Raw genomic sequence first — 25,638 nt, 5'->3', positions numbered from 1 at the left:
GAAAATACCAGATCTCCGTCTCAGCTCGACGAACGACCTGGAAAGATCATTGCTGACCCCGTCCAAAGTACGGATACAGGAGGTCTCAATTGGCACGCGTAAACAGTCAAAGCTACGCGTTGGTGCGGATGGGCGGTCTGTGGTCCCTGTTTGACCTGAGACCCAGGGGAATTTCGAAGTGATCCTAGCGTGGAAAGGTGGCAGCCACCACCGCCTAGTGGCCTTAAGTGAGCCTACAGGGCACATCACCTCCAGAAAGCCAGCGCAGCACGTTCGAGAATGACATGCGCTAATCCGATCTGACATGTATATGGGTGTGGTTCTCCCACCGCTTCACCCACATTCCAGCCTACCTAGTAAGGCTCAAACACGCAGGACGAGGAGCAGTGAGGCACAAGGCGTGTGTGCAGGTCGCCTGCAGACACTGCATGGCCGTGACTTGAGGGTCCGGGGAGGGCAAAAGGCGTACGGGCGCATGGCAACATTGAATAGTACCCCCGTAGGCCTCGCATCCCTGCGTGTTTCCGGGGATTCTGCTCGTAGCACAGCACCGTCATCCTCACGCTATTCCTGGTGAGCTGTGCCTGGTGGGTTTGTCCATACTCTGCTGGCGACCGAGAACGAACGAGCACAGAAGGACGCATGACTAAGATGCCCCCCGAGGGCCTGGTGTGTGTTCGCCATGGAAATTAGGTAGAAACAGCCAAAAAAGACACGAGGAAACGCTAGATTGAGTGCCTATTCTGAAGCCTGGAGAGCGCGTGCAATTGGCGCTTGGCAAGCCTTTTGGTCCACCGGTGCCCGCTAACCCCAAAGAGTCGAACCCTCAATGTGAGCGAGTGCGGTTGGGATTGGAATTGGGACACAGCCAGGAACAAGCGTGCCCATTGTGTCTTTGCAACCTCATACCTTCTCTCGTCTACCTTCTTTTGCCCTCGACTCTCACCTGCATCCTCGTCGTCTTCCTCACCTACACGCGTCTAGCTGCCCTATTCTGCTTCTACTCGCATCCTCAATCCTGTATATCGCCAACCCAGCCGTATTCTCCCTCAAATTTCCCCTCGACCAAGGGCAACTTCACCCGCATCAGACCGACTTCTCGTCTACCTTCCTACGCCGCTGTCTCCTAGACTTAGCTACACCACGGCTTCGGCCGTCTTCCCAACCGTATACCGTATACTTCCTCCTCGCCGGCCTACCTCTCTTTCGCCTCCCTCATCGTCCTCGACGGGCCTACTCCGCTCAATCGAGCACCCGAGTTCGAGATACTCGCAACTGGCTGGCCAGCGGTTTCAAGACACACAGGGTGGACAATATTTCATCCGATTCCCAGAGAGCATCGCTCTGTACCATACTCGAGGACTGTAATCATTCCGCCCCTGGTGTCTGTGGACCTCCCGCTACCCCTTTGAAGTCATTGCCGCACGCCCACGGATCTACAGGTCTATAGCACAAAAGTTGAATATCATTTGCGATAGTTGACGTGTGTGACACTTCCAAGCCGATTGAGGCTCGTCGCCGAACTGTTTCATCCACCCCTGGAGAGTCTGATGAGCGAGAGTGTGCCGAAAGATGATGGGAATATTGTTTCTGACTCGATGACCGTGCCATCTTCCACGGCTGATACAACCAGAATGGACAATCGGCTGCGTACGCACAAGGCGTCAGCATCGTCACATTCGCAGTCACAGTCTATGCCGTCAACACCATCTCAAAGACCACAGTCTCCACCGGCCCCGAGAATGTCGCGGTCGCCAGAGCCCGCTCTCAAGAACAGCTCTCCCAAATCAGCACCGTCAGATAAAAGTCATACGCCGCCGGCGCGAGGAAAACCATATGGCGGTTGCAGATTCGAAACTGGAATGGCCAGGGCGAGACGGCGTGTGCCGTACTCATATGGACCAGATCCGTTGGAAAAGGACACATCCGACCTGAAGGTTAGGCTCAATCACGAAGAGGATGAAAAGCTCAGCCGCGATATGCAAGGTTTGTACGCGCAGCTACAACCAAGCGCTGAAAGTGAGCAACGACGCTCACGTTTCATTGACAAACTCGAGAAAATCCTGCGTGGACAGTGGCCGCAGTCGCGCATCAATGTTAACGTATTTGGCTCGACCGGCAACAACCTGGGAACTTCCGACTCCGATGTCGATATTTGCATCACGACAGACTGTCGAGAAATGGAGCGGGTGTGTTCTATCGCCGAGCTTCTCGCCAAACACGGTATGGAAAGAGTGGTCTGCGTGTCCAGCGCAAAGGTTCCCATTGTGAAAGTCTGGGATCCTGAGTTACAAGTCGCATGCGACATTAATGTCAACAACCCTTTGGCCCTAGAAAATACCGAACTTGTCCGTACATATGTCGACCTAGACGAACGGGTAAGGCCCCTCGCTATGATCATCAAACACTGGGCAAAGAGGAGGATTCTCAATGACGCTGGTATGTTCCCCCGTGACTTTCGGAAGCGCCCCTGTACTGATCCCTTTCGTCAAGCCCTTGGAGGCACTCTCAGCTCGTACACATGGATATGCCTGACCTTGAATTTTCTACAAACGCGAGATCCACCCATATTGCCTACCTTGCAGCAGCAGCCCAAGCTCGAGCCCAAATATCTAGCTGGAGTCAACGTGTCATTTGACCGTAATACGGAGACGTACAAAGATTTCGGCGCTCGCAACAAGTCTTCTCTGGGCGAGCTACTTTTTCATTTCTTTCGATACTACGGCCACGAACTCGACTTTGAACAGAACGTGGTATCAGTTCGATTGGGCCGCTTGCTATCGAAAGTTGAAAAACAGTGGCATTTGCTCCAAGATAATCGTCTCTGTGTTGAGGAGCCCTTCAATTTGTCTCGCAATCTCGCCAACACAGCCGATGACACATCAATGCGTGGCATCCACCTCGAGCTCCGAAGAGCCTTTGACATGATCGGACGAGGAGATCTAGAGGGGTGCTGCGAACAATTTGAATATCCTGCTGAAGAAATCAGACCATCTGAACACTTCGTCCCGCCTGCAGCGCGACCTGTCATACCTCAACCGCCTCCTGCACAAAGTACAACTCCTGCTCCCCCACAACTGTCGCGGTCAGGGAGAACCGGTCAGCGTGGTGGACGGAGTTCCGGTGGGCCTAGCCGCAACAGCAATGGGCGGAGGTCATCGAACCCCCCAGGGCGAAATTATCTGCGTAGTCTGCCTTTCCAGATGACTCCGCAAGAACTACAACTCCAGGCTCAGCACCAACAACACCTTCTTCACGACCAATTGTTCCAACAATATCAGTATCTACAGCTCCAAGAGCAGGAGCTGAGAATGCAGTTGCATCAACAAAATCTTCGGTCTAGAGGACTCCTACCAGCGGGGTACCACCAACCTACAGCTTATGCCCAGTATGCAAACCAAGATGAAGGTGCAGATCATGGTTCGAATGGGCAAACCAACGGCATCAGTCGAGCTCCGCTCTCGGCACCCCTGTACCAACAACGCTTCGCCCCGCCATCTCCATACCTTCCGGCAGCCGGCCTAAACCACGGTGTATCTACCAATCCTCCGTCACCACGGATTAGTTCCGTTATTCCAGACACTCGGAGGTATTCTCGACGGACATCGCTGACGCAGTCTTCGTCGGGCGGCTCTCTCCGGGCTCATTCACAACCCGCTCGGGCCATTCCTTTGTCCGCCCTCAACCACTACTCCACCAGAGCTGATGCCGCTGCGTTACGAGATAGCCTTGCGGGTAGGAGATCGTCTGCCTCTTCGAATTCTCAGGAACAGTATGCTGGATATATTGACAACGTCAACGGTACCATATATGACATCGGGCGTAGACCCGCAGAGTACCTTGGTTATTATGTAGGGCAGTCTCCTTCATTATCTGCATATACCCACAGCACTGCAATCTCTCCAATACCCTCGCATGCAGGTCTTGCAATCCAGGGTGGAGGACTGTCCCCTCGACTTGCATCTGCCACCGTTCGACCCCCGTCGGGAAAACAGTCGCCCTCATTCCAATCGGCCGCTCCTGTCACGAAAGAAAGCCTAATCAGTCAGCAGCCCGAAGGCACAGATGCCGAGAAAGTCGAGCCAGCAAAGGCGCGATCAGGCCCTTTGATAGTCGATGGGTCGATCAATTCGCCCCGACGGAGACGGACCACTCGATCCTTGAACGGAAGCGATGATCCGACGAATTTTAGCGCATCTACTTCGGAAGATTTGGCTTTCGATACACCCTCAAGTTCAGACGAGCAGTCGCAAGATGCTCTGGAGCTTACTGGTGATAGAAGCCCCCCTGGGAGCCCTAAATCGTCACGGCAGCCTGTCTCGTCATTACAATACGCGAACGGCCATTTGCCATTTAGAGCTCTAGGGCTTGTCTCTGCGCCACAAATTCCACATTCAGGGCCCAGGGCTGCCGAGTCTGTGGGAATGACAACTTCAGGGTTGGGTAAGTCAGCGGGCACGGTCTGGCCGCTAGAACGACAACTGTCCTCTGTCGAGGAGGTCCGTACACCATCTCCCCGAGGAGAAGGATTCCCACCAAAGACTCCGTCCCCTCGAGCTACATTCATGGACAAGTATAGAAGCGATGCTCCTCCTCACAAGAAGTCACCAGGCATGCCTGGGGAAAGCCGTGAGAATACTCTCAAACAACCACTTTCCCCTAGGACAAATGAGTCTGTTAGCACACCGAGCTCAAATTTACCCCCTCCACCAAGTGGTGGGGCGACCCCTCGGTGGCAGACACAGAAGAAGAAAAGAAAGACTAAGAAAACAGTCAAGTCGGAGAATGAAGGGCAAGATTCAAAGCTCACAGGAGGCGAAGCCCTCCCGGCTGACGAGTCACTACGAAAAGGCGGTTAGGTTCTCCTTTGCAGATGTTCATAACGCGCAGTGTACAGCAGTCGAAAAGCCCGAATGAGAACGAGGGCGGAAGAATGGTATCGTCAGCGTATATTTACCAATCATGATTTTTGGGTTATGCATGGAAAAAAACCTTGTTGGCGTTTGTCACTTGCTTTATATGCAAGGAATGCCAGTGCACGCTGGATAGAATGGTGATCCGGGCAAGCATCTGTCAAACGACGACCATCAAAGGAGATATGGTAACGCCTATGTATATACGACTATGGCGGCACACCGGAAATGCAGCCGGACCTAAACACCTGCCTGCCGGCTGTCAATGTGTGTGGGGTTTTCGCGGGCGTTTTCAACGAACATGGAACGGCATCAGGAATGAATGCATAGCGAAAAAAAGCCAGTGGTCTAGGCCATTGTTGTTGTTGTTTGATTTCAGGCATAGAACAGGGAGTTTTCACACCGTACAGAAGCAGTTGATGGGAGTCTGTGCAGAAAGAAACGAAAAAGAGAATGGGAAAAGCGCCAAATGAGGCGAGTGGGGAGAAATTGCACTCTTGTACTCTAAAAACCGAGAAGGACGTAGATGGGGGAAACGAAAGATTGAATGAAAGAAGTGTGGTCATTGTTAAGTCCTTGAAAAGCTCCTATATATGGTGCGATGACGGGTGTAGTTTTGTACTCGTATCCGTAATGAAGTTATTAACTCACGAGTCACTCGGTGGCGAGGCTGAGGCTGAGGCTGAAGGCTGCGACAAGTTGTCGGGTACAGTACTGTACGTCGACGCCTCGTACGATTCGGAATGGCCATAGAAATCGATGCGGTTCCTGCGTGACATGTGCCTGGAGATGATGGTATTGGTCAGGCTACATTTAAGCTTAAGTGTTGCATTTTGTGGGTTTTTGACACCCTTTGGCCGCCATCGTCTCCATCATCACCAATTTTCGCTGCCATCTCAAGTCAGGACTCGTCAAATCCGCTGCTCTTCCCTCTCTCTAGTCAGACCACATCTCAGACCACAACAACACCCTCTACCTCTTCGCCTGAGCAACACCTTGACTTGTTACGTGGTACTATAAGATTGCAACGTTCGAACATCTTTCTCTCTAGTCATCCCTCCTTTTTTACCAATCCGAACCCGACGCAAAGTTTCAGATGTTGCGGTAGAGAGAGAGAGAGACAGCCTCCTTAGGACCGACTCTCTTTTTCCCTCCCACCCTGTGTCCTTTTGGTTTTCCTCCCTCGTTTCGCGTCTACGTCCACGATGCCTCTTATCTTGGACTCGTCGTCAGAATCCTCCGCCGCCGACGTCGGGCCAGATCTCCAGGAAGTGCGTCGACGGGTACACCATGAAGCCGACGTGGTGATCGTAGGGGCGGGAGTCGTCGGGTCCGCGCTCGCGGTGGCGTTTGCGAACCAGGGTCGGAGTGTGATACTTTTGGAAAAATCTTTGAAAGAGCCGGACAGGATCGTCGGGGAGCTTTTGCAACCGGGCGGTGTCGAGGCGTTGACCAGGTTGGGACTGCGGCACACTCTGGACGACATCGACGCGATCCCCGTCACGGGCTACACGGTGATCTACTACGACGAGCAAGTGCCCATCCCGTACTCTGTCATCGCGGGACAAGTGTCGGACAATGCGGAAAAGAAACAGTCGGGGGGGGGCCAGTTCGAAGGAAGGTCGTTCCATCACGGTCGATTCATCTCGAAACTGCGCGCGGCCGCCATGTCACATGCGAACATTACGGTTTTTGAAACAGAGGTCACCGGCGTGATCGGGGCCTCGCACGTCTCCCAAATCCTGGGCGTCGAGACACTCACGCGCAAGACACAAAAGGAGTGCTTCTTCGGGTCCCTGACGGTGGTCTGCGACGGGTACGCGTCCAAGTTTCGAAAGGGATATATACCCTTTGCGCCCCGGGTCAAGTCGAGGTTCTGGGGTCTGGAGTTGATCGATTGCCAACTCCCGACGTCACATCACGGGAACGTGGTGCTGGGGGACAATTCACCGGTCCTGCTCTACCAGATCGGCACGCACGAAACTAGGGTGTTGGTGGACGTCCCGGAGGGTCTACCGTCGGCCTCCCCGGCCAACGGAGGCATCAAGGGTCACCTCCAGAACGTGGTTCTGCCGTCTCTGCCACGAGTGGTCCAACCTTCCTTCAGGGAAGCTCTGGACAGGGGTGGTGGGTTGAGAAGCATGCCGAACTCGTTCCTCCCACCCACCACCAACAAGACCCCCGGACTCATGATACTGGGCGACGCCCTCAACATGCGACACCCGTTGACCGGGGGAGGCATGACGGTCGCCCTCAGCGACGTGGCCCTCGTTTCGGACTTGTTGTCTCCTGACAACGTGCCGGACCTGTACGACACTCGGTCGGTGCTGAAACAGTTGCGTTCGTTCCACTGGCGACGGAAAAACATGACCTCGATCGTCAACATCTTGGCCCAGGCACTTTACAGCCTCTTCGCCGCCGACGACTGGCAACTGAAATATTTGCAAAAGGGTTGTTTCCGTTACTTCCAACTCGGAGGCAAGTGCGTCAGCGAACCCGTCGGGCTGTTGGGTGCCGTCATCCACCAACCCTTTGTCCTGTTTTATCACTTTTTCAGCGTGGCGTTGTACAGTATTTGGATCCTGTTCAGGGAGAATGGAGTCTTGATGTTCCCCCTGAGTTTGATCCAGGCGGTGTTTGTTTTTGCAAAGGCTTGCGTGGTGATCTTCCCCTTTATATTCGCCGAATTGAGGAGTTAGAGATTTGTAGTCAAGGGGTGTATAAATATCAATTGATTATCAATTAACATTACGGAGGTTTTCTTTTTCTTTTTTGTCAAATTTAACCTACTAGCAGGCCCATGTCGTGTGTTGTGTGGTTTCGTACGTGTCAGGATATACGGATACCGAGATCTGAATATAATATTCCGAATTCCGACTACGATGAGCGAACCGTCTACGTCCCATCGACACCGGGGTACGAGAACCAGAAACGCGTTTCTTTCTTTTGACTCGGGTACAAAAATAGTAAATCACGACCAAGATGAAGACGTAGGTATATTCTTGTATTGTTGGTTTGTGTTTGAGTTTGTCGCATCCCATTCCACCACCATCGCGCGCAACGCGTCCCCTCGGGGGTCGCTGTCCATTACCCTCGAAGGATCAAACACCCGACGCTACCCGATTCTTTCAAAAATACACTGAATTTCCGATGGGTTTGGGTCGTATTCATCGGCCTGAAATCCCACCACGTACGACTTTGCTTGTTTCATTTTCCAACGGAGAAGGTCTTCTGATCAATTTACTTTTTTTTTGGGCACCAAACATTAAACGCGTGTAGCAATACGTGACAACCGCCACCTCCCACAAACTCGAAAGTTCTTGAACCAGGGTACCAACCAAACCACTACTCCTTGATCCAAGGTTGAGCAAAGGTCCCGACCCAATCCTCGACCTCTTGCCTCAGGGTCAAGATTTCCGGGACGTCGGTCCCGTCCTTGAGGTGGTCCAAGAAACTCTTGACGGCCCCCGGGTTCTTCTTCCCGGAGGCCTCGGCCTCGGCGCGGGCGGACCTGTCGACCTTGACGGCGATGCTGACGGCGCGGTCCACAATCTCGGCGACGCGAGTGAAGTCGTTGGGTTGGAAGCCGCGGGTCGTCATGGCCGGGGAACCCATCCTCAGGCCGCCCGGCTTCAGGGCCGACTTGTCGCCCGGGACCGTGTTCTTGTTGGAGGCGACGCCGCAGAGCTCCAGGACTCGCTCGACCCTGGCTCCGTCGATGCCTTTCGACTTGAGGTCGACCAACACCAGATGGTTGTCGGTGCCGCCGCTGACGATGTTGTAACCCAGCCCGCCGGAGTACTCGGAGTTGCCCAGGCGATCGGCGAGGGCCTTGGCGTTGGCCAGCACGGTCTGTTGGTACTCCTTGAACGACGGGGACTGGGCCTGCTTGAGGGCCACGGCGAGGGCGGTGATGGTGTGGTTGTGGGGACCACCCTGGTGGCCCGGGAAGACGGACGCGTTGATCGGGTTCTCCAGGTCGTACATTTCCTTTTCACCCTTTTTGGTCGTGCGCCGGACCCCCTTCCTGTAGAAGATCATGGCCCCCCTGGGTCCGCGTAGTGACTTGTGGGTGGTGGTGGTCACGACGTCGGAGTAGGCAAACGGGCTGGGGATCACGTCGGCCGCCACCAAACCAGAAATGTGGGCCATGTCGGAGAGGAGGTAGGCACCTACGTCGTCGGCGATGGCCCGCATGCGTTCATAGTCAATCAGTCGGCTGTAGGCCGACGTGCCGGCCACGATGATCTTGGGTCGGTACAGGATCGCGTTCTCGTGGAGTCGCTGGTAGTCGATGAGGCCGGTGGATTCGTCAAGACGGTAAGGGAAGGTTTCAAAGTATTTGGAGATCATGGAGATTTTCTTGGTGGGCGTCTGATAACCGTGGGACAGGTGACCACCGTGGGGGAGGTCAAGACCCATGATCCTCTCGTGAGAGTTGAGGAGAGCAGAGTAGGCGTAGAGATTTGCTGGGCTTCCAGAGAGGGCTGGGGTTGAAGTCAGTCAGATGGAAGATGATGATGATGAAAGACAGGAAGGGAACTGAGAACGGTCAGTACGTACGTTGAACATTGACTCCCCATTGTTCAGGGTCTAGTCTGTACGTCTCGAGGGCTCTTTTCTGGCACAGACGCTCGGATTCATCAATGTGTTCGTTACCACCGTAGTATCGTGCTCCGGGGTAGCCCTCGGAATATTTGTCTGTCACATACTGATTAGACTTGTGTGAACTTGGTTGGAGGCAAACAGGAAGAAAGTTTCAACCCACTCTGCATCACACTTCCAAGAGCATCCAGTACTGCTTGAGAGGTGAAGTTCTCGGACGGAATCAAGTTGATGAAGTGCTTTTGTCTTTTGATCTCCTAGGTATACAATGTCAGACCTGGCTGGAGTTATTGACGATGCGGGAGTAGCTAGACACGTACTCGTTGGAGGATCGCGTAGATCTCGGGATCGGCATCTTTGAGATGTTCACCCATCAACTGCTTGAGGATCAGTTCTATAAGACACTTGTTTCTTTTGGTTTCCGGATGATGACCTTGTTCTGTGCCTCACCATTGGTGGTGGTGGCTTTCAGAGGTGTCGTGGTAGACAGACTCCTCACTCTGGCTCGGCATGACATGCATATCGAGGGTCGGGAAGCGGTGCCCCAGATTCGTCGTGATATCAGGGTTCGCGACATGGTGAAAAATAACAGAGTAGCTGGATGAGTCCCGCGAGATCCAAGAGAAGAGATGTCGTTTGACCCCCAGATTTGAAGACGTGATGATTGATATATATGGGGTTTGCAGAGGGGCTCTTGGTATCGTCAGTTTTTCGTACATTGATTCATGGAACGAAGTCCAAGGCATGCGGAGTCAAGCCCGAAACAGCCCCCGAATGAGGCAGGTTTGGCGAATGGAACTTTTGCCCTTTTCCAGTCAAACAAATAATCTGGGCTCACACTTTCCGTTCCCTCTTCCTTTTTCCCTCACAACTAAATCCAAGATGAAGAGTACTTTTCTCGTCAGTCAACTGTTCTCGCGCTTCAGTCGTCTTCGACGCGCTGGAGGTCTGTGGGCGATGTTGATATGTCTCGGGTCCATTCACCACCTTGAGGGACAATTTGAATAAGACTGATTGGACATGTTGTTACCTTTTGGTTGTCTTTTTTGTCTGAGTGAACACGCCGTGTCTAGAATGAAAATCATTTTTCATCCATACTATATCCATTTCGATCGAGGATGCTTCGGCAGTACGGAGTAGATGGGAGTGAGATGATGAACCTAAAACCACAAGACTATATCCTGAAGCTATTTTAATCCCGTGAAGATGGTTGATCAGATTGCCTGCTCTGCTATCTTTCAAAGATGAACCGTTTCGACACATGACTGGGGACCAAAGACGACAACAACATTCATGCGCATGTGATTTGAATCTTGTACCGACTTGCTAGGACAATCTGAGAACAGAATAGTCACAGCACTATGTAAATGTTCTGGTGGAAGACTAGACATCATCACATATATCTCCAGGAAACTGCAGAAGGTCTCGGGCACAACGCAACACAGTAGGAGTAAGAAAGTAATGTCTATCAGAAAAGAACTAGGCTTCCTCCTCAGCCACAGTAAGACGCACTGGTCATGTGCGCAATGCTGCATGGGAACAACACTGTTCTGATGTAGGTCCATCTCCGCTGTAACCAAGAGTTCGAAGTTGTAGTTCCAATCGTGCTATAGCTCTATCCAGGATTGGGATGTGGCCAAAGTTTTCTCTCTTTGTCGTGCATGTATATTCTGTGTCCAATCACCGATTCCGCATACTTCGAAAGTCATCGCCATGGACGTCCTGAGTGTAAGCTAGGGACATGGAAAGTCGTCAACCCAGTAGTAGCATATCACTCTGTTCCACGCGATCCTGCTTTATTGCTGGCTGACGTGATCATGATCAAGGATCCTGTCCAGGCAGTCTCTTCCGCACATGTACACCGACAGGTCTTATTCGAGACTGTCCACTTGCCCATTATCTCATTGCAACCTGGAATGAAGGATGGTGTACAGGTCGGTCTGCTGACCATGGCACTGCACGATCGGCGTTCGTGAGGGATAATTGCACATGGATGTTGATCATCCCGTCAGTCAATAGACTGCAAGAGGTGGATGGCAAAGACCAAGAATTTCCGTGGTTGTTTGGGGGTTTGAAAGGGTATAGTTCGTACTCGTAGAACCGGATGGAGGGAGCCTCAGTTCAGATCAAGTTCATTCTACCCATAGATTTATCGAGAAATGCGCCTTGAAACTTCGCTGTCGTCGGATTTGCACTGCTGTCCCAGTCAGGTGTACCAGTTTCAATCGCTCTCTGAGCGATATACGGCTGACAGGTTAGAATGTTAGATCCAAGGGTATCAGACTTGCAAGTGAACACAAACGGAGCTTGCATAAAGCCTGACCCGGTTCAATTGAATGACCCCGATCTCGAGAGCCTGTTTGCATATCAACGACAGTGTAAAATGGCAAGCCTACCGACAGTCAAGCCGTAGCCATGGCCGAGCTGATGTATCCTACAGCCATTCCGACCTCCCTCGTGGGATGTTACACAGCTGGAGTAGTTCAGGTGTCTTTCCATTTCGATTCAGGGAGTGGTTCGATCAGTAGTAACGATTCGTGATAAGTCGCGTCTCGAATAGATGCTCTGCATGAAGAGATGTTGCGGAGTGCACATTTCCTCCGTACTCGTACGCAATCCAGAGTCACAAGTCCACTGTCCTACCGACGAACACCGCATTCACTCGTTCGAATCCATCGCAGTGCATCCAGAATTCAGGAGGAACGAAATGAGCTGATAATAATCAATCAAGCGCTGTGCAATCTTGGAGCGGCAGACTGTCCAATATCGCACGCTCCATCCAACCTGGTCTGTGGTTGATTTCTTGGAGATTCATGGGCAGATTGCGTGCTCCAGTCGAGTTGGGTCACGTGTCAGGGGTAAATCCTGCTCAACTCAGGCCTAGGCGAGCTATTCCCAGATCATCCACCACTTGTTACCGAAAGACCAAAAAAACTTGGTAGCTTTTCATTTCGCGATGTCTCAGACCCTGCTCTTGTAATTGAGCGAGTTCTATTTTTTCTTTAAGGGGGATCCGACTATCCTACAGTAGGTAAACTCACCGTTGACTCCCTGAGGTTTCAGGCTCTTTAGGCCTACTAGAGTCGCTAAGACTTTTGCCACACAAGGAGCGACGGAGGAACGCAGATTGCTATCTGGGTCCCGAAGTGTACCTTTGTCTGCTACTATGGGCTACGGAGTACAACGATGTCAAGTAACGACCTTCCGGGTATTTGGTAAAGGGATACTCCGTAAGATGAGCAACCTGACGATAGGCGAAAATAACGTTCTTTCTGTGGTTCCCTGGCTACTCTCAATGGATCATGGTTTGTCTACTGTATTCTGGGTGAGACGATATGGAGCAGTTACGGAGTACCGTACATATGTGGTGAATGATGGCTCCCTCTCCTACGACTGTGGCGGGCGATTTAGTATCATCGTACGGAGTACTATGAGGATCTTCAACCAAACAACAAGCCGGCCATTCCTCCTGAGGCGTGATTACGGGGTACGTGATGCATCAACAAACATCAACATCAGTTTGTTTGTTGTGCTTGGTGATCAATGCGCAAGACTGGTCAACAATGGAGCTTTGGGCCTGGATCGTCGGGTCAAAGATTCTGGACAGCGTCATGCCGGACACCACCAACAGCAGCTATGTGGACGGGTCTGCCAACATTTGTTTGTAGGTATCCGTATCTGTTGCTGTGACGGTGTGTACGGAGTACTCGTACCATCCATACTTCGGATGGTAGATTGACAAACCTGCTCCTTTTCGCAACAGTAATTCGCCATCTCCCTGGATTCGCTTCCGTAAATATATGTATGTGCCCACAAGTGGTATCGATAGTAGTATGGAGTACTCGTATCCGTACACTAAAATATATATTGTAAATTGTGAGCTTTCTATTTTCAGGAGACCACATGGAAGGTTGGAGCGAGTCATGGCTGCATTTGAAGAGATGATTAGTTATGCCACCATCAGACTTTTTTAGTCGTAATCATCCTGTTTGCGATGATCCTCCAGAAATGCCAGTCGACGCCTCTACAGTAACTTCCTAGATCAGTAAAGAGAGGCGGATGACGAGGTCCCGCACCGAGCTACTCGTACTGTATTGGCGTGCTCCGGATTGTAGGGGGCATGGATTGACGAATCTCTCAGCTCGCCTGATGCGAATCTGGAAGCTCAAAGACCAACTGATAGTCCTAACGTTGCCCGTTGTCGGCAGGATCTGCATGGACGCTGTTCATGCTCGAGCTTCCACTATGGCGAAAGTCTAGATGACCATGACGAGATGTTCCGTGTGCGTGTAGGGATCATCTGATAAACATTCCACTGCGCCTCCCTGGTGCGATCCGCTGCCAGGATTCTGTGCCTGGACGGCGAAGCTTTGGAGGAGGAAGCGCCCACTGGGGGCCATAACCACATGGAAGCAATTGGACATCCTGGCGCCAGAGAAGATTTGCTGAGGTCCTGTTTGAGTGAGAAGAGTCTGGAGAAATTGCATGGGGACAAGGATGAGAGAAGGTTGCAGGGTGGACGAGGCTAGAGAGTCCAGGGAGCCTCGTGATTTGTCCGCTCCGGCACCGTCTTGGCAATCAATCTCCGAAACGCGAGCAAAGTAACCACTCTAACCGTCTTTTCCAATTGCCATCGCCTACGAGGTACCAACAACTTGCGCCGACTCTGTTGGGTCCTGACAAGCTTTGCGTCGGTGCACACGGTCTGTTTGTTTGCATCTTGGACGTGGAGTCTGCACCGGTACCTCGGACACCACCCAACGCAACGTAGACGAAACATGAAATCAGGCGATGCGATGCGACCAGTGGCACTTGTCCTTCCCCTGGTACCAGCGGTGGAGAGGCACAGGAGCTAACCCATCGCGTTACGGCACAGCTAATTGGGTTCACTTTGCGCGCGGAACAAGAGAAAGCTACACTACAGGACGAGTACACCGTTGGAAGCGGTGGGTTACACACAAGCGAGAACAGGCACGACTCTAGGTAGCAATTCGCCTCTTTGGGCCAGAACGCCATCGGAAAGCAGGTACCGAGGGACTCAGCTCCAGCATTGATTGCAGACAGCTATCACAGAGCCAAATTGCCATCTGAGCGTCGAAGGATAAACAATCATATCGTCATATCGACTTTCATGTTATACTGTCAACAAAGGCGAGGGTCAACAAAGTGACAGGCTTCATCAGCAGTGGCCCGCGATGAGATGACAACGACAGCCGGCGAGCAGGCCAGGGGCAGCTCTGATGGGTCGGTGTTTCTGGTTAAAAACCACTTATTTCGTCGCACCACCCAATGACTAGGCCGGTCGGCTGATGAGGCTGCATCGGTGGATCGCGCTATACGACGCTACCCCTGACAGGGCCACAGCTGCCGAAATGCTTCCATCTCCCGCTCCACCAACGCCCAAACACCATCAACGCTAGAGGGCCACTCTAATTTCCAACACCTCATATATCAAGGCCGCATGCTCGCCATGGTCTCGTCCTTTCTTCATTCTGCATCCTTCAGATCGAACTCCAACTTCCAGTCGCTCGCTAGCAACTCAAACAACTCAGGTCTTCGTACCACGACACTCGTTTCAAACTTCAAATCCAATCCCCGCAAATCTACCAGTTTTCTAATTCAGAAACTACTACTCCAACCATCAAAATGAAGTACACCGCTACCCTCGCTGCCGTCGCGGCTTTCGCTGTCTCAGCCAACGCTGGTGTCGTTGCCACCACCACCACCGTGAACGCGTGGGAAGACTGGACCTCGACCACCACCACCACCACCACCACCACCACCAAGACTACGACCACCACCGTCCCGGTCAAGCCTGCTACCACCACCACCGTGAACGCGTGGGAAGACTGGACCTCCACCACTACCACCACCACCCCCGTTAAGCCGGCCACCACCACCAGCGCCGAGGGTGTCTGGGGTGACTGGACCACCACCTCAGTTCCTGCCAGCTGGACCACCGCTGTTGTCTCAACCATCACCACGTATGTGCCAGGCCCAACCAACATTGTCCATGCCGGCAAGACCTACTCTTGCACTGGCGCAACCACCCTGACCATCACTGATTGCCCCTGCACCATCTCCGTCCCCGTCTGGACCAAGACCGCCACCTCTTGCAGGTGAGATTTTCCTATGTTTCATTATCTTCTCAGACCAAGTTATACTAACTCTTCTTTTGTAACAGCACCCCTGCTGCGGCTGTCACCACCTGGACCAAGCCTGCCGGTGAGGCCTCGTGGTCCAAGCCAGTTGCTCCTGCTGAGACCAGCACCGCCCCTGCTGCCCCAGTCTGGACCTACGCTCCATCATCCGCCAACCCAGTTGCCCCAGCCACCTACACTGGTGCTGCCAACGCCCTCAACGTTGGTGCTGGTCTTGCTGGTGTCGGTGCCATCGCCGCTTTCCTCCTGTAAATGGTGGATTGCTAGAGGTTCTCGGCATGAGCTGGTCGCTCGCGTCCAGTGTCTAGTCGGGAGCTCCTGCATTTGCTTCTTCAACGTTTTCTGAGCCCCGAGAGCAACGATACGGTTGGGCGCTTCTGATCGCAGCACGCGACATTTCAGGCGGCATGTTTTATGGTGGGACATGACGACTTCATTTGACAAGTTTGTTTGCATGCTTCAGCCGGCGCAACTTTTAGATGACCGATCTTCACTTTTGTCGTTGTTGGATTATGGCAGACCCTTCCTGTACCTTCACCGGTATAGAAGGGTCTTCATGACAGATTCTTCGGGTTTTGGTATTATCTTAATGAATGGAAATCTTTTTGAGGCTATCTAGCATTGTACGCGAGTTCTTGGGATCCAAAAGAAATGTGAATCTTTGTGCATACCACTGAAATCGTCAATATCTTGTTTCCTTTGCAGTCTTTGTACTTAGAAACACATTATCTTAGGACTCCGAGAATCAGTATACAATTGATTTTTCCCTCTACTATGAGCCGCATGTTCATGTCTACCACATGTTTGTGTACATGGTCAAAGCTTAGCGAGAGCTATTTTCCGTGACAGTTCATCGGCAGCTTGTCGTGATGAATGACAGGTGGATTTGGTAAACAGTAGATTCAATTCAATTTCGACCTCGAAGCACGGAACACAAACATTGATGCAGTGTGAGATTACTTCCTACGGGTACGTGTCTATGTGAGTTTTCCTCGTCGCGTCAGCATTCATGGACTTGGCTGTGGGAGGGAGTGAGAACGCGTCTTCCTACAAAGTACTCCGTACTGGGTACCATCAACGACAACTCTCGGCATTCGTTCGGGGGTTCTTCAGAGCATCTCTGCTCCGATAAATTCGCCCAGTGTGCCCCGGGATCCTCCCATTGGCCCAATGGCTTCCGTCCCCGACCATCTCCTTCTGGCGGGGGAATTGTGTTGGGGCCTCCATCCTTTGGCACCGACTTCATCCTCATTACTCGTACAACAACCAGTGTAGAATCGCCAATCTCGCCTATTATATCTACTTGTACGCTCTCATGCCCCGATGCCTGGCTGAAACATACTCCCCTGCCCACTGCAAACCTCCGAACCTTCACCGTAAACTCCTGGATCGGATTTTGCCAGCGAGACTTCAACCAACCAAACAAGCAGCTGAATACATAGGTGAATAGGAGATGCCTCGGTCGAAATCCGCGACTCGGCTCTCCACAACGTGTGGTATGATTCGACTCCCGCTGGACCGACCTCCGTCATAGTCTCCCTTACCCCATACTCTCGGTGGTCGTTATGTTCCCTGTCCATTTCCCAAATCCCTACATCTATGCAAGAACATAATCCAGAAACTGCCTGACGAAGCAATATCGGAGGGGAAGATGGCATAGCATGTGCGCAAGTGTATGACTGTTGTTCCTCCCCTACATATGAGGCGGGTATAAGTGCTTCTCTTGTGCCACTTTATCCCTCAGCCAAAATTCCATCGTTCTACCTCCGCATACGAGAAAGTAATATACACCCCCTTACTGGAGCTTGACGGATCTTAAGCTCGCCTCAATTGCTTTCGCTTCGCATATACGGCAAGCCTGCCACATAGGCTTCGCACTGTCACTTCTATATTCTGATTTCTAGAGACCACCTCCTCCTAACCTCCTGCCGTCATGTCTCCCAACAATACCATCCAAGACGCCGTACAGCATGCCTCTCTCTCCAACCCAGAACAATTCTGGGACAAGCACGCCAAAGAACTATACTGGCACAAGCCATACTCGTCCGTCCTGAAACGACAGAACAAGACACTAGAGGATGGCACGTCACATCCACACTGGTCATGGTTCCCGGACGGTGAGCTCAACACCACCTACAACTGTGTCGACCGACACGTCCAGGCCGGCAACGGCGACAAGCTGGCCATGGCCTGGGACAGTCCGGTGAGCGGATGCAAGGAGAGATACACATACTCGGCCCTGCTCGAAGAGGTGGAGACACTGGCGGGCGTCCTGCGCGAAGAAGGCGTGAAGAAGGGTGACGTCGTCCTGATATACATGCCCATGATCCCTCCTGCCATCTTTGGCATGCTCGCCGCTGCCCGCCTGGGGGCTATGCACGCCGTCGTGTTTGGTGGTTTCGCCGCAAACAGTCTGGCACAGCGCATCGAAGCCGCGAAACCAAAACTCATCCTCACGGCGAGTTGCGGGATCGAAGGGTCAAAGGGCCCCCTCGACTATCGACCCTTTGTCGAGGGCGCCATCGAACAGAGCAGTTGGAAACCGAGCAAGACGCTCATCTGGCAGCGCGACGTCAAGCGCTGGGACAAGGTCCGAAAGGACGCCGGTCAACGCAACTGGCAGCGCCTCGTCAAGAGCGCGAGGAACCGAGGGGTGAAGGCCGAAGCGGTGCCCGTCAAGAGCACCGATGGCTTGTACATCATCTACACCAGTGGCACCACGGGTCTCCCCAAGGGGGTTCTGCGCGAGGCGGGCGGGCACGCCGTCGGACTGAACCTGAGCATCAAGTACCTGTTCGACGTCAAGGGACCCGGGGACGTCATCTTCACGGGCAGCGACATCGGTTGGGTGGTGGGGCATTCCTACATTGTCTACGCGCCGTTGTTGGCCGGTGCGACGACGGTTCTGTACGAGGGCAAACCCATCGGCACCCCCGACGCGGGCGCCTTCTGGCGTCTGGTGGACGAGTACAAGGTCACCACGCTCTTCACGGCGCCCACGGCGCTCAGGGCGATCCGGAAGGAAGACCCCGACGACAAGGCCTTCAAGAGGTACGGCGAAGCGGGGCAACTGAGGCACCTGCGCGGCCTGTTCCTCGCGGGCGAGCGGTCGGAACCCTCCATCATCACCCACTACCAGGACTTGCTCAGTGAGTACGCCGCGCCCGACGCCCGGGTAATCGACCACTGGTGGTCCAGCGAGTCGGGCAGCCCCATGACCGGTCTCGCTCTTCGGCCCGCCATAGGGCACGACCACCACAGTCGTGAGAGTCACAAGGCCTTGGCCATCAAGCCCGGCAGCGCGGGTAAACCGATGCCCGGGTTCGACGTTCGCATTGTGGACGACGAAGGTAAAGAAGTTGCCGAGGGAAACATGGGGAACATTGTCCTCGGGGTACCCTTGGCCCCCACGGGCTTCACCACCTTGTTCAACGACGATCCTCGCTTCTATCGAGGATACCTCAAACGATTCGATGGGGAATGGGTCGACACGGGCGACGCAGGAATGATTGATCAAGATGGTTATGTTCATGTCATGAGTCGAAGTGACGATATCATCAACGTTGCTGCTCATAGATTCAGTACAGGTGTGTTTTTGGAATCCTCTCTCCCTCTCCTCCTCATTGGTGCGGTAGTCTCGTTTTGTCGTGGCTAACAATGTGTCATCTCTTCAGGAGCCATCGAACAAGCAATAACATCCCACCCGTCCGTGGCCGAGGCATGCGTCGTGGGTATCCCCGACGCCCTGAAGGGTCACATGCCTTTTGCGTTCGTGGTCCCTTCGGAGTCCACGCCGTCCGACCTACCCGCCACGCCAACCAAGGAGTACTTTGCCAGCATCAACAATATTGTCCGGTCAAATATTGGAAACATCGCTTCGCTGGGTGGCATCGTCCAGGGTAAAGGCATCATCCCCAAGACTCGTTCCGGCAAGACACTACGAAGGGTGTTGAGGGAACTCGTCGAGAACGCGGCCGAAGGGAAATTCGACAAGGAGGTCAACGTCCCAGCCACGGTCGAAGACAAGGAGGTGGTCGAGGTCGCCAGGGCCAAAATCAAGGAGTGGTTCGAGGCCAGGGCTAGAGCTCAAGGGACGACAAAGGCGAAATTGTAAAGAAGTTTGGGTTCATCTTTTCTCTTTTTTGGGTTCACTAGCCCACCCCAGCCAGTTTGGTTTTTATGACATGATCAACTTGGAAGATCAGCAGTATATACCATGCTCTACGATACCCAATACCTTACAAGGTCATTGGTTATGTCTGAGAGACAGAAGGAGAGAGAGAGAAGGAAATTTGTAAAAGCAAGAGTAAGAGGAAATTTCTGGGAAATTCGTCGAGCCCGCAAATCATGCATCGAATTCAATGAGGATAACCTTGTAACGTCCTGATCTCTTCACGACGTGTCATACTCTAGGTACTATTACTGTACGCGTTCTGAATTGAAGTGGGCGTCACGGCTCATTGCTCGTTGTTTATTGTCCTGACGAACATGAGGTAATTTTACGCCCCATGTGCATTTTGTTTTTTGGAAAAATATCAAGTCCGAATTCGTCGACGTGTTGTGTTCCATTCACCCGGTGGTCAGGGATGGAACAGAACAGTAAATTGATATCAGCTCTTGATCATCCAGACGCCAGTAGAATGTCCGTTGATCGATACTCGTACATCTTGTTGACTCGTTGAACAGAGGAATGGTTAATGGTTTATAAAAATAAAAAAAAGTATGTTTGTCGTCGGTGTGGGTTGTGGTTGAGTGAGAGAGAGAGATTCACCGAATATTTTTATTCGTTTTCCCCGAACGAATACAAAAAAGGAAATTCCATTTCCGGCAATTTTGGTTGTCGTCCGACACCACCAACGACAACGACGCGTTTTCTGGTTTCTGTTGTTCACGACACGAAATATAAAACAATCAAGTCCAAATCTCAAATCAAAATTCACATTCGCAAACAAGACTTCTTCACCAAAGGTCTACCTCGACTCATGTTTGCTATCGACGACGTACCAATCAACATCTTGTCCGATTCTCTACTCCACACGGTTTCTTCATACGAGGTTGTTTTTCAGGTCCTGCAAGCAAGATGACGCGACTCTCTCTCTCTCTCTCTCTGAGTACGGCACGGCAAGGCCTCAACGTTTGTCTCTCGAATCACCATATGACCACCAAGAAACAAACAACATCAACACCCCAACATCAGCTATTCGAAAATGACAAAAAACATCCAACCTGCCATCAAAGAGGTTTGTTCCCCCCCAAAGAATTTCAAGCAAGTATTCCAACCCATCACGTCCTCTTCTCACGTGCCCCGTCGAGAGGACCTTCCTCCGCTCTCTCCGTACAGTTTCAACCCGACAAAGCCTCACTCCGTTCGTCCCACGACCCCACGGTTCCGAAAAGCACTCAATGCTCGATGTCATCCCAACTCCTGCCCTTGACGGCGTTCAGCTCTTCCATGCTCATGACCTTGCCCGTGGTGAAGTAGCCGGCGTGGATCTTGGCGTCGATCTCGACGCGAGAATCCTCGGGGATCATGTCGTCGGGGATCGGCACCCGCTCGTGGATGGGGATCCCCTGTTCGACGATGGCGTCGTGCTTCATGTTGCTCATGCTCAGCATGCGGTCGATCTTCGTGATGCCCAGCCAGTGCAGGATGTCGGGCATGAGGGCCTGGAAACGCATGTCCTTCACCCCCGCAATGTTCTCGGTGCGCTTGAAGTACTCGCTCGCCCGGTCGGCGCCCCGCTTGCGCGCGTTGTACACGAGGTACTTTGTGACCTCCCCGAGCGCCCGACCTTCCTTGCGGAAGTAGATGACGACGCCCGAACCTCCCCGCTGGGCCTCCTTGACGGCCTCCTCGATCCCGAAGATCAGGTAAGGGCGGCACGTGCAAATGTCGGATCCGAACACGTCACTGCCGTTGCACTCGTCGTGCACCCGCAGGGCCAGTTTCACGTCGGGGTCGGACATCTTGGCCGGGTCACCGAAGCAGTACACCGTCAGGCCGCCGATCGGGGGGAGGAAGACCTTGATGTCGTTCCGGGTCACGAGTTCCGGGTACGACCCGCCCGTGTGCTCGAAGAGGGCCCGGCGGAGGGCGCTCTCTTCGATGCCGAACCTCTCGGCCACGCCGGGTAGGTACCACACGGGCTCGACGGCGAACTTGGTCACGCTCAGTTCGCCCGTCTCGTTGAGGCAGATCTTGCCGTCGGGCCTCAGCCGGCCGGCGCGCACGCTCTGCTCGAGCTCGGGGATCTTCATGTGAGCCTTGGTCACGGCGATGGTGGGTTTGATGTCGATGTCTTGCGCCTGCATGATGTCCTTGTACAGCCAGGGGGCGAGGTGGCCGAACGGGTCCATGGCCACGATCTTCTTCCTGTCGCCCCACGCCGGGAACGGACCGATGAGCGCGGCGGGTTCGGTGTTGGTGAAGTCGGGCTTGTGTTCCATGTCGAGGTGGTTGCTGGCCACGGCGAGGGCGTGGTAGATCGAGTACGAGCCGCCGTGGGCGCCGATGGCGTTGCGTCGACGGATGGTGTTGTGGTGTCGGCTCACGACCACGGGCCCACGTTTCGCCGCGTCCCCTTCTCCCCATTCGAGGGGGATGGGGTCGATGCCCGATTGACCCGGGTACGTGGTGAGGATGATACGGGAGATGGTGGATGGCTTCCTCGCAGTCGGTGATCCTGGGGCTTTGGAGGATCCTGACGTGCCATCGGTCGTTGACGGTGGCGACGCCGTTCCATTGGCAGACTGTGCCAGTTGTACGGGATCGAGACTGGGTGAGCCCAGGCTACCGAGTCTGGTGGTGGAGGTGTCGGTGTTGTTGGCGGCACCTCGAAGCCGATTGATGGAATCCGAAACCCCGACCTTGCTTTGAAGAGCTTCCACGCTGGCCGAGAGTTGAGCGTGGTCGACCTGCATTTTCTTCAGTGTCGAGAGGATCTCCTCCAGAACAGCACTGTAGATCTGAGGCGGCTGGCCGCCACCACCACTCTCTGTACCCGCCATCTTCTTGAAATTCCAACAGCCCAAGGTGACAGATAAAGGTGAGTTCTGTAGTTTTATGCTGGGAATCAGAAATAAGAGCTTCAATCCAACAACAATTAAATGGCAAGAAAATTGTCTCTCCCGCTGCTGCCCCTTGCTCTCCGATTTGCCTGGGCGGGGTTACAATGTGTTGTCCCCCTGTATGACAAGAGGGATAGATTTGAACTAGACGATGTAATTGGGTGAGACGTGAATGGCAAAATGATGACCAGGGAATAGAAACAGACAGAAACAATAGGACAGAACAATTTCACAGTCAACAGAATTGTGAAAGGTAAGTGAGGAAAGGTGAGGAATGCTCTTGTTCACTGATCACCCTTCCTGCTATTGATGCGGGGGATGTTATTGGCCCACGCGGCGGACTCCGTTGATAAGCCTCCAAGGGAGATCTGCACGTGATATGGTGGTGAATTAGGCAATTAGGCGCCATCACTCAAAATGAATGCGTAGTTGTTGGTTTCCTCTCATTCATCATCCTCTCATCAATATATAAATGGAACGCGATCCCCCGGTCGAGTCGCATCGATAAAATCCATAATTTTGTCACACACATACGAAACCATCCTCGACATCTCTCCTGACATTCTCTAAATCTTGAATACCCTCGCTCTCAACATCCCATCTCAACTGATATAAATAAAAGACACAGACACAAGAATCAACATGGTATGTCTTGTTCAGACCCACAGAACCCCCCCAAGGACTCTCAAAACTAATGTTCCATCGCAGGGTAAACGCAAGAAGTCATCGAGCAAGCCCCAAGGGCCCAAGAAGGTCAGTAGTTCAGTGGTTTCCACTCGACTCAAAAGCTGTTCACCCCCTCCTTCCCCCTCGGTGTCGATGTTGATGGGAATCGTTTGGTTGACTGACGTTTCATGTGCAGCGAGAACCACTCGCGACGACCTTCACCTGCCTCTTTTGCAACCACGAAAAGGCCATCCAGATCAAACTGGACAAAAAGGCCGGGGTCGGCAATCTCCACTGCAAGGTCTGCGGACAACGGTTCCAGACCGGAATCAACTACCTCTCCGCCGCCGTCGACGTTTACTCGGACTGGATCGACGCCTGCGAGAACGTCGCCCAAGAGGCCGCGGCCCAGGATGCAGAGGATCAAAAGTTCAGCAGCTACGCCACCGCGCGTACGGGTGCTGGCGCTGGTGCTCCTGCGGCAAGGATTGACGAAGAAGAAGATGGAGATTATGGCGATTACTGAACCTGGAAAAAAACTTGCTGGCACAATTTCCTTTTCTCTCACGGACGCTCATGGAAAATGATCGGTGGTTGGTCGGTCGGTCGGTCGGCTGGTCGGGATAGTCCTGTACTGAGAGAGTACAGAGGACCTGGCGTTTTTTTACGGAAGAATGACTCTTTGCAACGGCCTGGGTCGAAAATTTCGGTGTGAAATAAAAACACCACGAAAGACATGATCATGGAGACTTGATCTTTGCCCAAATCATTCATATTTGGGCTGTATTATATTTGGCATAGCAAGTTGGGCAGATAACCTCCTACAACTACGACCGACCATCTTCAGACACGGAGGAAGGATATACCTGCAAGCTTGTCGCCTGGGGGGTGGTCTAATACGAAATAGCCTATGCCACAGCATGAATTCTGGGTTCGGATTGCACCCTTCGATGAGATGAAAGTATTTCCTGGACGTGTGCAAGGAGGTCGTGAGGACAGGCAGCTTTGGGTGAAACAGAAGAGAACAAAAGCCTCTTGCCGTGTAATCTTGTTCAATAGGAGAGTCGCTCTGGATACTCTGCAAGAGGAATTGCCGCGTGGAATGTGATATTGTAGGCCATACAATGGGTATTCCAACTCTCAAGTTGTTTCTGATGTTGCTGCTGCTGTTAATATGAGGGCGATATCCAAGATGCGCCTGCAGTGTGACCATCCTGAGGTCCTCGTGGGAAATAAAAGGCGTCTTGCTTTCCCCTCGATGATCAACGATTTCACTGTTTTCCGAGGAATGCTATCTTCTCTCCAATTGCACTACATCACGAAGCACGCGAAATACGATGCCCGACAGCTTACTATTTAGACTGTCGTGGTCCGAGTGACACACAGCCGAGACGCGTCTCAGTGAGAACAACTTCAAACGTGCCCACAGAAGGCATTCATCGTGTGCAAGGGATCCAAATTGTCAAGTTTTGGTGGATCCGGGCTCATGGTTCCTGGGAGTGGCTCATTTACCTTGCTGGCACACAAGATCCAATTCCAATGCCTCTGAAGGCCCCCGAATCTCCTGAAACGGCGCAACCATCAACTCCTCATACCGAACATGCCTGGCTCGTAAGAGGATATCAGGAAAAAATAAACAGAGTTACGCTCGGAAGCGAAAGAATCCACAGCTCGTATATTGACAAACTCACTCAGTCTCAAACCTTTTTTCGCGCCAGGGCTCTGTCAACTGGAACCGAACAATGCACAGTAAGACATCCTTGTTTGTTTCTGACGCGTCGAGGCAAGGGAGGAAAGAAAAAAATTAAACTCAGCCTGCCCCGTACTTTTGACCACCCTGGCTCTTATGCAACTGTGATGTGCATGAAGGAAAAAGGGGAGGTGCTGTTCCGATCACCTACCGACATTGTCTTGGACGGCCAGTATCCAATGGATCATTTTCACCGCCACCAGTTCGAAACGCGGCCATCTTAAGGCCTGACTTCAAAAACCTCGTTCGTAAGAGGAAGGGGTCAGACCGAATCCCAAACGGGGTGCTGGTGTCATGTCAATCCCTGGAGGCCTGGCAAGCCAATGGAGACTGTCTTGCCACCAGCGTGATCCGCAACAAAATCCTTTGAGTTCAGCAGGTGACAAGGTGCATGGCGTAAGTGTACTTCCAGACCTTCTCGTACTCCGTATGCACTGAAGATCAATGCAAGATCCTACGCTTGCAGACATCGGAT

General features: G+C 52.7%; 7 protein-coding genes across 10 annotated transcripts; 5 read left to right on the top strand and 2 right to left on the bottom strand.

The window, feature by feature from the left end:
• Positions 1–906: 906 nt before the first annotated feature.
• PV06_02699 (uncharacterized protein) lies at positions 907–5,475 on the top strand. Its single transcript, XM_016403416.1, has 2 exons — positions 907–2,439; positions 2,494–5,475. Exons 1-2 carry the CDS (start codon positions 1,551–1,553, stop codon positions 4,857–4,859), a joined length of 3,255 nt encoding a protein of 1,084 aa, XP_016267313.1. The 5' UTR covers positions 907–1,550; the 3' UTR covers positions 4,860–5,475.
• Positions 5,476–5,803: 328 nt separating this feature from the next.
• Positions 5,804–7,656, top strand: PV06_02698 (uncharacterized protein). Its single transcript, XM_016403415.1, has one exon. It carries the CDS (start codon positions 6,119–6,121, stop codon positions 7,610–7,612), a length of 1,494 nt encoding a protein of 497 aa, XP_016267312.1. The 5' UTR covers positions 5,804–6,118; the 3' UTR covers positions 7,613–7,656.
• A 109-nt stretch (positions 7,657–7,765) lies between these two features.
• On the bottom strand, positions 7,766–10,251 carry PV06_02697. 3 transcript variants are annotated; one of them, XM_016403412.1, is made up of 5 exons: positions 9,952–10,251; positions 9,839–9,895; positions 9,682–9,775; positions 9,477–9,614; positions 7,766–9,400 (listed from the first exon to the last, which is right to left on the bottom strand). In XM_016403412.1, the coding sequence occupies exons 1-5, from the start codon at positions 10,093–10,095 to the stop codon at positions 8,259–8,261; spliced, it is 1,575 nt and encodes a 524-aa protein (XP_016267309.1). In that variant the 5' UTR covers positions 10,096–10,251; the 3' UTR covers positions 7,766–8,258. The 3 variants fall into 3 exon arrangements, with proteins under 3 accessions (XP_016267309.1, XP_016267310.1, XP_016267311.1); XM_016403413.1 differs by having other exon boundaries at positions 9,839–10,251; XM_016403414.1 differs by having other exon boundaries at positions 9,477–9,775; positions 9,839–10,251.
• Positions 10,252–14,165: 3,914 nt separating this feature from the next.
• On the top strand, positions 14,166–16,572 carry PV06_02696 (the record flags this gene model as incomplete). 2 transcript variants are annotated; one of them, XM_016403410.1, is made up of 2 exons in its annotated part: positions 14,166–15,637; positions 15,703–16,572. In XM_016403410.1, 2 exons carry the CDS (start codon positions 15,165–15,167, stop codon positions 15,929–15,931), a joined length of 702 nt encoding a protein of 233 aa, XP_016267307.1. In that variant the 3' UTR covers positions 15,932–16,572. The 2 variants fall into 2 exon arrangements, with proteins under 2 accessions (XP_016267307.1, XP_016267308.1); XM_016403411.1 differs by having other exon boundaries at positions 15,165–15,502.
• A 394-nt stretch (positions 16,573–16,966) lies between these two features.
• Positions 16,967–20,145, top strand: PV06_02695 (uncharacterized protein). The gene is made up of 2 exons (XM_016403409.1): positions 16,967–19,266; positions 19,354–20,145. Exons 1-2 carry the CDS (start codon positions 17,613–17,615, stop codon positions 19,791–19,793), a joined length of 2,094 nt encoding a protein of 697 aa, XP_016267306.1. The 5' UTR covers positions 16,967–17,612; the 3' UTR covers positions 19,794–20,145.
• A 452-nt stretch (positions 20,146–20,597) lies between these two features.
• Positions 20,598–22,996, bottom strand: PV06_02694 (uncharacterized protein). The gene has a single exon (XM_016403408.1). The coding sequence runs from the start codon at positions 22,685–22,687 to the stop codon at positions 21,080–21,082; it is 1,608 nt and encodes a 535-aa protein (XP_016267305.1). The 5' UTR covers positions 22,688–22,996; the 3' UTR covers positions 20,598–21,079.
• A 206-nt stretch (positions 22,997–23,202) lies between these two features.
• On the top strand, positions 23,203–24,581 carry PV06_02693 (uncharacterized protein). Its single transcript, XM_016403407.1, has 3 exons — positions 23,203–23,392; positions 23,456–23,500; positions 23,610–24,581. Exons 1-3 carry the CDS (start codon positions 23,390–23,392, stop codon positions 23,937–23,939), a joined length of 378 nt encoding a protein of 125 aa, XP_016267304.1. The 5' UTR covers positions 23,203–23,389; the 3' UTR covers positions 23,940–24,581.
• Positions 24,582–25,638: the final 1,057 nt, after the last annotated feature.

This window comes from Exophiala oligosperma (assembly GCF_000835515.1).
Source record: "Exophiala oligosperma strain CBS 72588 unplaced genomic scaffold supercont1.2, whole genome shotgun sequence".
Lineage (NCBI taxonomy): Eukaryota > Fungi > Ascomycota > Eurotiomycetes > Chaetothyriales > Herpotrichiellaceae > Exophiala > Exophiala oligosperma.
The sequence above is the reverse complement of the archived record's forward strand: the minus strand, read 5'-3'. Positions and strand labels throughout refer to the sequence as shown.